Source organism: Nannospalax galili, unplaced genomic scaffold (assembly GCF_000622305.1).
Source record: "Nannospalax galili isolate Female #2095 unplaced genomic scaffold, S.galili_v1.0 scaffold680, whole genome shotgun sequence".
In the NCBI taxonomy this organism is placed as follows: Eukaryota; Metazoa; Chordata; class Mammalia; order Rodentia; family Spalacidae; genus Nannospalax; species Nannospalax galili.
The window spans coordinates 2245897-2258341 of record NW_008348218.1 but is presented as its reverse complement, the minus strand read 5'-3'; the positions used below and the strand labels follow the sequence as shown (position 1 = coordinate 2258341).

Sequence of the window (12445 nt, the reverse complement as noted above, 5' to 3'; positions counted from 1 at the left end):
GGCCTCCGGGGCCGCTGGGCTCGGGCCGCGATGCGGACGGCGGCCTCGTCCTCGCGGCTTCCAGCGACCCCTGTCGGGAGTTCCCGCCTGCCCCGGCGGGAGGGAGAAAGGGGCCGAGCCGCGAGCGCCCAGCCCAGGCTCCTCCCGGTGGCGTGTCCGCGCCTCCGGGTGGGGGTGTGGTGGGGAACAGGGAGGGGGACGAGGGGAGGGTGCGAAGGAGGCGCCAGCGTCCAACCTGCGGGCAATTGAAAAAGAGCCGGCGAGGACTTCCCCAAAAGTTGTGGGAACTCGGGCCGCGCATACGGACTGCAGGAGCGGAGCGGAGAGCAGCGGCGTTGCGGGCGCGGACCGGACAAGATCGCCTCCCTTCTCTGGCTGCGAGGACGTCGGACCAGGCGGCGGGACGGAGACCACGCCGGAGCGCAGAGCCCAGAGCCCGGACCCCGGACTGGAGCAGCCCGGAGCGCGCCTGCCACCGCGGGACGCAGCGCTCGGGGCCCAGGTGTTAGCGCCCGCGGCGCTCCCCGCAGGCACCGGCGCCACCCCGCTCACCGCCGCGGCTCTCGCCCCTCTAGGGACAAACTTTTCTCCTTGGACAAAACTTGTCGCGTGCCGCCTTCGCCCAGCCGCGTCCGCGTAGAGCGCTCGGTCACTACTCCGGAGAGATGTCCGAGCGCAAAGAAGGCAGAGGCAAGGGGAAGGGCAAGAAGAAGGACCGGGGCTCCGGCGGGAAGCCCGCGCCAGCCGACGGCGGCCCGAGCCCAGGTGAGTGCGCCCCGCGTCCCTCTCCTCCCCGGTCGCCTCTCGGGTCCGGAGCATCCGAGCCCTGCGAGCCCCGCACCCCCGGGTCTCCGAGCTGCAGCTGCCCCCGCGCCGCCCGCACCTGGTACCCGCGCCCTCCTGCGGCCACTGGGCGCTGCGCTCGCGGTCTCCGCCTCTGCCAGCCGGATCCCCGCGAGCCCCGCGGCATCTCCCGGCGCCGCAGCCCGGGTGGCTGCTAGCGTCCCCGGCCATCCGAGGGCTTTGCGCGGGCCCGGTCTGCCCTCTAGTGAGGAAAGCGAGGACGCGCCGAGGTCTGAGAGCCGGTTCCCCGCCGCGTGGGCCTGGCGATGAAGAGGGTGGTCCTGGAGGGCCGCGTGGGCCCCGAGCCCAAGTTGCGGGTGGAGGGAAGCGGTGTCCAGTCGCGCTGCTGGCGTGTGTCCACCCCGATCACCGCCTGCGATAGGGCAACGCAGAGCAGCAGAGAGGGATTCCTAAGGCTCAGCGAAGCACACAGAACCCAGCCTCCTGCCAAGATTCAGGTTCAGTTCTACAAACTTAGCTTAGCAGTTCTGTTTTTCAGGAACTCCTTGATACCTCTGACTAGTTTACCGTCCCGGAGATTTCCGAAAGGAAGTGTACTGAAGTTTGAACTCAATTGCTTACCGGTTATGTGTAGAATGAAAAGGGAGTTGAGGCTTTCTGGAATCTTGGATTCCAGGATATCCTCAGAACACAACCTGAATGACAGTGTCACCTTTGATACCCCTAAGAAAGGCTAACACGTTGACCCGAACCCAGGAGGCCTTCCCCTGCCTCTGCAATTACCAATCTTCTTTCTGAGATCTGAATGCCTTTCCTTCTCTAAAGCATTCACAACACAAGTACTGTGAAGTATTTTCTGGGGAATTAGCAGCACTTAGGTAGTCCGTGGCTAAAGAAGATAAGCAGACTATCTGATCCTTGCAGGAAGAAAACAAACCAGATTTGTTTAGTACTCTTACTGGAATCACTCTTAGTATTTCAGAACCTGGGTGTTTGGCAGAGACCCTGAACAAGGTTTTGAGCAAAACAGAAACTGAACACAGAGTAATTGTTTAGCCACAGGCCATTCACGTGCATGCATAAAGTTAAGATAGTGCTGATCAGATTCCCTTGGATTATTTAACCTCATCAGTCTCCACGAGGGTGGGCTGATGTTTTCCGGATTTTTACCATGGTTTTTTGAAGATGAGTATAACATTGTACCCACAGAGTGTGAAATGGGGAGCTGGATTAGCAACTCCTCCAAATGACTCTGTACTGTCTTAAGGTCATCACAGTACATTAAAGAAATACAGATCTAAGAAAAACTGTGAAGGTGTAAGGAACTTTGTTTTCCTCATCACCACTTGTGACATTTTTCTTCAGAAGTTTCTGTGGTTCTCTTCAATGGTCTCCTGGATTAAGGAGGGCAGTGTTCTGACTAGCATCCCTTTCAGTAACAGGTTTGTATCTCATCAAGGTTTCATAGCTACACGTAACACAGATGTTTTAAAGAAAGCACCACCCAGTTGTGGAGAGGTTAGGAGCAAGGTGAACCACTGTGCCCCACAGCTCTTGGCTACTAGATGGGCAGCTGTCAGGACTGCTTAATGTTGTCTCTTGATTCAGAGTTCTAGAGCTTCTCCGAGTTTCCAGTTCCACAGCTATGAATCCTCTAAACCAGACACATTTATGTAAGTGACCTTCTTTACCATCTTCTAGTAAAAACTGGGATAGATGTTCCTGTAGGCTAGTTTTTAGTATAATTGTCATTTTTTTTTTTTCGTGTCATGCTTTCTGGTATGCTTTCTTGGGGGAAAGAGATGTTTTCCCCATCCAGGACAATGTATACCAATTAAATCAGATTAGGAATATTTGTTCTTCAATTGATTTGCAAAGAATTGACCATTCTGAATTGACTTGAAATCTGCTCAGTGTGTCAGCATGGAACATTGAGTAGTTTTACTTTATAATCGGTGCTTCTGTCTTTCCTTTCTCATTTTCCATATAATGGCTAAGTGCCCATGTGCTTTTCCTTTTCCTGGAAGGAGGATGCATCACTAGTAGCCCCTATGGCTTGTGGGAGAAAGCCACAGCCTTTCTGGATCTTTCTTGTGGTCTGTAGCTCTCAAGCATCTTCAAAAATGTTCACACTTGCCATGCAGCCAAATTAGGATTTATGAGGACTGCCTTCCCTCGAATTGTTCCTGTGTTGGTGATCATCAGCACCAAGTTTCATCCTTTCCTTAAAATGGCCACTGAAGTTCTATGTGTGTCTTTGGTGACACATATGCTATAGCTAAGCTTCCCGTGGATGTTATTATATTACTTCATGGCAGCTGGGGGAGATGGTGTTGAGGGGCCTTAGCTACTCAGCCCTCCTGTGTACTTTATTATATGCATAGGCATAAATACATCTGATGGTGTGAAATCTTCAGGGGGAGAAACTTTTTACGTTGTTACATTATATGTGTAGCCGATATGCAATACATGCATGACTTTGTTTCATAACATCTGCATTTTTATTCAATCAACAAATATTGAGTTGCACGCCACTGGGGCTGCAGATGTTCGACAGAATTATTTAATCTATAGTAATGAGTGTAATAGGCCCCACACCCTTGAGGCCATTGATTCTTCTTCTTTGGACAAAATAAGCAATCTCAGCACAATCCTGGACATTATGTCAGATCCATGCATCAAGGGCCACATAATGTCCTGAGGATTCTACAAGCTGGACCTCCCAGCTCATTCTCATTGATTCAGTCAGATCAGCGCTTTTCGTTTTAGAAGTCGGAATTCCAAAACTACTCTTCTTTTTATTTTATCAATTGGTATTTGACTTCATTCCCTCTTTATGATTCTCTGATTACTGGTATGTTCTTCTTTTTGTTGTTCTTTAATGTCCTGGAAAAAATTCATTATCATACCTATTCCAGATCTGGAACTCTTGTCTATCGTTTCATTCTGGCACAAGGGACATTTGTGAGTGGAGAACCTGAGAAACAGTATCCCAAATGACTAGATGCAGGCTGCATGCTCCCCAAATGATACCACCCACCTGTTTCCTTAACTAAGTGGCCCCACAGACTGAATTGCTTGTAAACATTCTTGGATATAAAGTGCCCTGCCACTAACAGTGTGGTCTGTGTTTACAGAACAGGGAGGAATGTCCAGTGATCTGTTTCAACCTGGTTAATTGTAACTGCTTACATTATGTAATTATTTTAAAAATTAAAGATTATTTACAGAACAAAATATAACTTACTGTGAAGATCTAAAAGCAGAGTGGGGAAAGCTGATACAGTTTAATATACACAAAATGCTAAAATAATACTAATGAAAGAATGGGGAGTGACACATACACATGTGCCTGTGTGCATATGTATATCAGGAAATAGTGTACTAACATGTGAACAGTAAGTACATTTCCGATATCCTGGATTCCATTCACAGTAAGGGAAATACTATTCATTGCATCCTTACTATGCTCCAGGAAGTATAGCACTACATTGTATTTTTATTGTATTTTTATCACTTTGTAAAACATGAAAAGTGCCTTGATGCTAGGGACCAAGAGGCAGCATGAACTAGCTCTTAGTTGCCTGGTTTAAATTCTAGCGCAATCACCCTTTAACTGTAAATTCATGGGAAAGCTACTTAATCTTTCTGTGCTTGTGCCCCTCTTCTTTGTAAAATGAGGATAATTTCAAGCTTTGTGAGGTATAAACAAGATAACTCATAAAAGCATGCTGAACATTGCCCAACATTGGCCACATAGATGGCCAATAAATAAAAGTCATCTTTATCGTACTACTCAAGGAGTGAATTGTCTGTATCACTGTAAAGATGCTTGACATAGTTTTCAAAATTTACCTTTTATGGTAAGAAAAACCCAGTGTTGACCTTCAATTATAATGGGTATAAATATTAATATGTACTACCTATAAAGATAATGGGTAAGTACATCAAATTCCATAACTGCATATGTATATTATGAAAACAGTGCTGAGCTCAATCTAAATATTGAAAGTAGAGTGAAGTACAACCTCATTTTATCTGGCAGAAAAGTGTCGGAGTTTCAAACTACAAGAAGATTTTGAAACATGATGCCTTTTCTGGCAACATTTAAGAGTTGCTATTTAAACCTCCCTTTGTCATACAGAATATGCAGTCTTCTCTTTTAAGATTTAAGTAACTTATGGTCATTGAAAAAGAAAGTATGAAAAGAAAGCCACCATGTTCCTTGTTATATTTTTTAAAATTAGGAGTCATGGGACATTGCCAGCAAAGTTCATAGACTCTAGAGCAGGTGGTTTCTGAACACAAGCAAAATGGTGACTAAAAAGCCACACTTCTTCCCATGCTTCTTCCTCTTCCTCCCTCACTAGAATAGCTGTGTGTCATGGTTCTAATTCTTGTAGTATAATGAATTCTTACCAAATTAGTCTTCTGTCATTTTCCCCAAAGTAACAAGTTAAATTAAACTTTAACGGTACTGGTAATTTATTGGGTTCCCTCATGAGTGAAAAAAGCATACTACGTGTCAGTATTTTGAGGCAGTTATTTTATTTACTCAAGGAAGCAAATAGGTGGACTTCTCATAGTTTAATAAACCCTGGCCCTCTCTCAGCTAATAGAATAAACATTGAATCAGTTATTTGGTTTAAAATATTAAACCAGTTATTGCTTTAAAAAATGGATTTATTGCAGGCAAGAAAATAAATACCTACTAAATATGCTGTTAAGGTATATGAAATAAACTCCCCCTCCCAAAATCAAGTGACACCTGGATCCATCCTGATTTTGTTTGTGTCTGGATGAGTTTTAATACATTAGAAGAAAAGAACAAAAACCAAGCTACCAAAATACCAATAGATGTCAGTGTTTGTTGCATTAGATGAAGCGAGGTGTTAGGAAAGAAAAAGACAATTTATTCTGATTTATTCATCATGAAGCTAGCTACTTTTGCAAGTCTGATAATTAATATACTGTATAACCTTGTTTACAAAATTGCATATTTTAACTGAAAACTCACATTTAAATCTGTTCCTGCTAAACATTAAATAGTGCCTGAGGCTGAGGAAATAACTCAGTTGGTGCAATATTTGACTTGAAAGCACAAAGACCTGAGTTTGATCCCCAGAACCCATATTTAAACAGAAAACAAACACCGTGATGTTATGGGCTTCCAATCCTAGCACTGGGTGGGGGAAAAGAAGGAAATTTCTGGGCTTGATGGCCGACTGCCTATCCTAGCCCACTGGGCAAATTCCAGGCCTTCACAAGATTTACGAAAATGCATGACATGTGAACAGTCACATCCAGGATTGAACTTTGGCCTCCACACGCATGCCTACTATGCACACACCCCTCAGGCCTCCGCACACATGCCTACTGTGCACACACCCCTCAGGCCTCCACAGGCCTCCACACGCATGCCTACTGTGCACACACCCCTCAGGCCTCCACACTCATGCCTACTGTGCACACACCCTCTGGCCTCCACACACATACCTATGCATGTGTACACATAATTATACACACAATGCCTCCACATTATTAAATTCCCCAAAGAATTCAGAATAAGAACAGAAAACTTGCTAATAAATGATTTTAAAAAATTAAGTAGCAGAATTTTTTTGTACATTGGTGATTTTTTTTCACATTTAAACTGTAACCACACCCATTTCTCTTGTCACCTCCATAGATAACAACTGTACAAAGTGAGATCTGTGCGGTGTCTGGATGAGTCTGATTCTCACAGTTTTCTTCAGTTGTCATAGAAGTGACACCTTTCTCTGGCCTCCAGAGGGTGCTCCAGGAGCATTACACTGCTATTCTCCAAAGACTGACTTCTTTTGCTTCTGCCTTTTTAAGCTTATGCAATATTCTGGGCAGTATAGTAAAAGGGCTAGTGTCTGATTCCATCAAAGTTAGCTGCTTCTGATATTTGTTTTTTTTCCCCTAGCTAAACAATAGTCGCAATTCGTTAAAAAATCTGAGTCAGTACTTTCAGATGTCATTCTGATGGTGACAGTGCTTGCCAAGGCTCATCACTGGTCAAATTAATGTCTACTAGCACCCTCTCCAGGGAACCAAGCACCTATAAGGGCCTTTCAGGCACCTCTTGTCCAATTAAATGCAAGTGGAAGTTTAGTCAGGAAGTTTAGTCTATTTCTGAGTTTCACTCTGGCCTTCTACACTTATTTGGTAAAGCACCAAAGTTGAACAAAAGGTCTTTGAAGGCAGGTTTGTTTGTATGTCCTCATGTCTGTCTGTTTCCTCAGCCCCTGGCTGTCTTATTTAAGAGTTCTGAGTTATGCGTTTTTGAAAACAAGTCTGAATAGCTCTTTAGAATCAGGGACTATTGCTGTAATACTCTCCTTTAACCCTTGTTACCTATGTTACATACATATGATATATTGTATCATTTGTCAGAATTTATTCCTCTGTGTGTGTGTGTGTGTGTGTGTGTTTTGTGTGTATGGTTTCTGTCTATGTATGTGCACATGGGTGCATGTACTTGCAAAGGCCAAAAGACGGTTTCAGATCCCCTGGAACTTGAGTTATATGTTGGACCTACAGTCTGTTCCTCTATAAGAGCACAAGGGCTCCTAACCACTGAGCCTTCTCTCTAGATCCCTGCTCATGATTTATTCCTCTCTGTACTTGCCGTATTTGCCATGAGTTCTTCCCATTATATTACTCTTCCTCTAAAGTGCAATATTGGTTTATTATTTCTTGCTGTGAGAAAGGTATTGCTGATGGAATAGCCTTTGCTAGGTTGGTGTCCCAACACTCCCATCACAGCATCAATGAGAAGGCAGCTGCCTCGTCTAGGCAGCTGCTGAACTTTATTTCCAATGATCTTGGAGTCAGAGAATGTTATTAGGTTGAGCCATATGAAACCATCAATTTTATAGGTCATGCATGGCTAATGACTGCTGGTGTCATAGAGTGCAGTATTTGGGATTTTATTAGTAATTTCACTTTTATGCTTTATATATAATTTTAAATAGTATAGTAGTAATGAAACTTTGAAAAAAGTATTATTTTTTAGTAATTAAATGGGATCAACATGATATATAAAAGAAATCTGTGCTAGAAAATAACTGAAACCATGACATTTTCTACAGTCAATAGATTGATATCAAGTGAAGACACATTTCCTTATGCATCACAAGAGCTTATATTTATATTAAATGATTATACTTATAAAGTCAAAAGTTAAAGGCAGTTTTTTAAAGGAAATGGTTTAATTAGTTTTATATGTCTTTATTTAGTCTCACTTTAATTATAGGAAATCACACGTAATATGTGAACTTATAGGAAAAGCATCCAAAAATCCAAGAATAAAAGGTGATAGATAGTAAATATTTAATAGAAAACTAACATTCATATTGAGAGATTTCTTTTACATAAAAAATACTTTTGTTGTCACATAATGTTTATAACGTGCATGTCTTGTACGTGACATTTTTTTCTATTTTTAGTTGGAAAATTTAACACTTGCCTCTAAGCAAGTCTGTTGTCCACTGCCTCAGTTGGCTTCTTGAGTTTTCTTTCTGTTCTTCCTGAAGACAGTGAGGAAGCAGAAGAGGACTGGTCACTGGGCACTGGTCACTGGTCACTGGGTCACTGGGTTTACTAGTAGTTGACACAATATAGACTTCAAAATAAGAGAAGCTATTTTGTATTTGATACCATATAATTTAGTGCCTACAATGGGACCATTGGTACTAAGGTTAGCTGAGTCAGTTACAGTTTTTGTGGCCCTTACCCTTTGCTCTTCCTTCACGCCTTACTTCCAACTTGGAGATTTTACTTAACGTAGTTAATACTACATTAAGGATTATGGATAATAAGCAAAAGGGCTCTATTTTCTGTACTCTTGCAATACACAAATATATACCATGCTGACTTCTGGATTTGTAAATCCACACGCACCTGCAGCCAGTAGTCATATGAAATCCAGGACGGGGTTTTTAAATTATTCTTTTAATGAAAGAATTTTGAATGCTATTTGTGCTAAATAGCATATTTTTATATCCCTCCAAACCCACTAGAGTGAAGGAAGTACAAAGTAGGGATGACATTATTTTTACATTTATTTCTTTTGTGTGTACGTGTGTTGGGGGTGTGGGTTTGCCACTGAAATAGGAAGGAAAGAAGAATCAATTCTGTCTAAATAAAGCAGTGTTTGTGCGTTCATGTGTGTGTGTGTGTGTGTGTGTGTATGTATGTATGGGTGCACGCATAGTGCTAGACACCAAACCCAGGGCCTTGAACATGCTAACTAGGAAAGATTCTGCTGCTGAGTCATGAGGGAGGAGGATTACAGCCTGCCTGTGCTACAGAATGAGCTCCAAGTCAGCTTGGGCATCTTAGTGAGACCTTTTCTTAAACTTAAAAGTAAAACGAGGGCTGGAGGTATGATGCAGTTTAGAACATATAACTAGCATGCCCAAAGCTCTGGGCTCCCCATTACCCTCCCCCAAACAAAAATTCATTATCTTTGTCTATAACATAGATGCACCACGAACATCTTACTTTGAGTAGGACAACAGCATCAAGTATTGTTTCAGTGATACTTCAGTGGTGCCTGGCTTGGTACTGACTTTAGTTTTAAGAGAAGGAAATGATGGCTGTAATTCTGACTGTAGGAGAGATTCTGTTGGAGGTTGGAACAGAACAGTGGTTAAGAGACAAGGCCTCAGTCTCTGTCCACTACCGTAATTTCATCAGCGATCAATGTTTGCAAGCCTCAGATTCCACATTAATGCAAGTGGACAATAATATTGTGAGGTTTGTATGGCAGAACTGTGGGCCAGTTTTTTGTATTGTGCCTGATACAAAGCCAACATTAAAACATCAATTTTATTTAAGATACCAATTTTGTGAATGCAGTATGCTAAGAATTTAAAAGAATCTTTGCATCTCTGCTATGTTCTTATTTTGTGTGATTACCAGTGTATTCCCAATGTTAAGCCCTCAGAAGATAAGTTTATAAATATTTTGCATGTTGTTAGTCTTATGTGTAGTTACTTTAATAGAACATATGAACTATTTATTTGGCATAGTCTATAGCCTCAGAATATTGGTGAGGGTGTGTAGAAATATACAGTTGCACAAAAGCCAGTAAGATGTTTTTAACCTGAGATTCAGGTTCAACATATTTACATGTAGATATGTGTGCATACCCCCCCAACACGCACCTCAACTCTTTTCTGAACCAGAAAGATGAATGATTACATTCTGTGAACTGATTTGATTGGTTCTGAATTGTGCTATGAAATAGTGTGTTCATTGTCTGAAGTAATTTTTTATTAGTGTATTAAGTAGATGTTACTTTTGTGCATTTGTATAAAATCTACCATTGTATTCTTCTAGTATTTTCTGCTAACAGAATGAAATAGAAATACTGTATTGGTACCAAGCACAACATTTCATTGCTAACATTTTTGGTACATTCTCCCCTTTAAATAGTTTTTAAATAAATAAGAGAGGGGGCTCAACTGAGGCCTGTAAGAAAGTAGATTTTTATAAGTAGCTATAATCTCAGTAATACTGAAAATTATTGCTGGGAAAAATACTGAAGGCCCATATACTGTCCCCAGAAGGATTAGATCAGATACAGAATATAGATTGTGATTATAATTTGTTTTAGTGAGGTCACCTTGAAGTGTACTTGGAATCTTCCCCGGGGGAACTGCTCATGCATTATCCATTTTGGGGAAGAGTTATACTTAGAGGAATTATGGAAATGAGCTGGTGGGTTTGTCAAGAGAAAACAAATTATTTGAATACTGAGTTGAATGAAAAATGAAATACATGATTTTCCATGTATTAGATTCAATAGAAGTAGGAGACTTCTGTCTTGAGGGTTTTTTAGAAACATGTTGATTACATTGTGTGTTCCCCGGTTATCCTGAACCTGACAAGAAAAATATTTGTAGAAATAGTTACTTACTGTATTTGTATATTTGGAAAGAAATAGTGGATTTTAAGTGTTGTGTACATTATATTTACTGCTCATCAAAAAGGATTATGCATGGTTTATTTCCAGAAGCCAGGAAAGACAAGGACTGTTCCCTTTCTCCAGGAACGAAGGGATGCTAAAAGGGGGGATAAGAAGCCTGGCTGATGGTCCTCTCAGAACCAGTGCATGTAAGATCTTCTGTAGGAAATGAGCCTCCAAAACGGGTGGGGCGAGGACAAATTATGTGACTATGTACACTGTACATTTACAGGATAAATATGGAGTATTAGTTCTTCACAAAATTCTACCTTCGTAAAAAGTCCTACTTTGCATTTTGAGAATATGGCTGCACTCTGTAAGGGAAAGGTGTTTCAGTGCAGACTGCATTCTACTTCATGAAACAGTGTTGGAAAATTAGGAGACAACCAGTAGTTGACATAGCCATAAACTCACTAGACTTAGAAAGGCAGCAGGCTGTCTGTGTCTTGTGGGACATGTACTAAAGCACAGTGTTGGAAAAAACTTCAAGGTGCCAGTGCCCCTGGCATCACATGACACTGTAAGAGTAAGGTTCATGATGTTAACACGGACGTCCAGTTGACACTCGCATTTGTGAAATTCCACAGCTAGATAGGTCATCCTTGTGTTCTTGATCCAGGCAAGCTACAGGTATATCAGGAGAACAGCTTATCCACGCCCAAATGGTCTCACCAGCCTCACATTGCAGAAGTAACTTCTGAGTTTGGCATGTGCTATTAATATGTTAGTTAACTACAAAATGCTCCCCATTAAGATCTTATAAGAATCTAGTGCTTTATGATGAATACAGCAATTCTTTGCTGAAAACTTCCTTGACAAGTTAAGGAAAAAATACATGTCCTTAGAACGGTCATATGTTAGAGTGCATTTGTAAATACCAGCCTCTTCCTTAACTCACTGGTTGTTTCATGGAAAAATTTATTTCTTAAAATGAAATAAGAAATGGGAAATTATTACATGTTGATATATGACTTAGGTTTTTGGGGTTTTTTTTGGTGCTAAATTTGCACATGCTGGAACATGTGGCTCTAAACTTTTTATGAGTATAGACTTTCTTTTCATTTAGTTTCAATATCTATTGATAGGGCTCAGAGTGTAGCTCAGTGATAAAACACTTGCCGCTTACACACAGTTTCTTGGATTTGCTCCCCAGCACCACACCACAAAGTGAAAGTATTAACAATTAAATGTGACTAGAGTAACTTTTTAAGGTGGCAGATTTACTTTTCTTTAGGATTGCTTTTAAATGGAAATGGTATGCTGGGAAATGGTATGAATACTGAATGATTAAGCAAGACATTTACAAATTTGTATGACTAGGTCACACTTCTATATCTGCCTTGTTTTTATAGCCTAGGAACTATTCTTTGACTATTTTTTTATTCATTCATCTTGATTTTGGTTTGCAGACAGATGTAAAAGAGATCTCAGTTCTATTTTGAATATTTAATTTTTTAGTAATATGTTTTAATTTTTATAAATAAGCCATTATTTTCACGCAGAAGACTTTTTGAGTGGTTATATATGCACGCTTCAGCATCTTAAATTTCCATAATCCTTAGTGGAGGATGTAATCCCCTTAGTGCCAAATTTTTCTTACACTATAGGGTTATCACCAGAGACCAGTATGATTCTGAGGAG

The 12445-nt window shown here is 41.4% G+C and overlaps 1 protein-coding gene across 5 annotated transcripts in view; it reads left to right on the top strand.

Moving 5' to 3' along the window:
* Nucleotides 1-215: 215 nt before the first annotated feature.
* Nrg1 (neuregulin 1) overlaps nt 216-12445 on the top strand; it is a 206820-nt gene continuing 194590 nt past the window's right edge. For 3 of the 5 annotated variants that reach the window (XM_029569254.1, XM_029569252.1, XM_029569260.1), the window contains exon 1: nt 217-765. In XM_029569254.1, coding sequence (XP_029425114.1) covers nt 666-765 — 100 coding nt within the window. In that variant the 5' untranslated portion in view covers nt 217-665. Of the gene's footprint in view, nt 766-12445 lie in introns of all 5 variants that reach the window. The other 2 variants (XM_029569261.1, XM_029569253.1) reach the window with 2 other exon arrangements.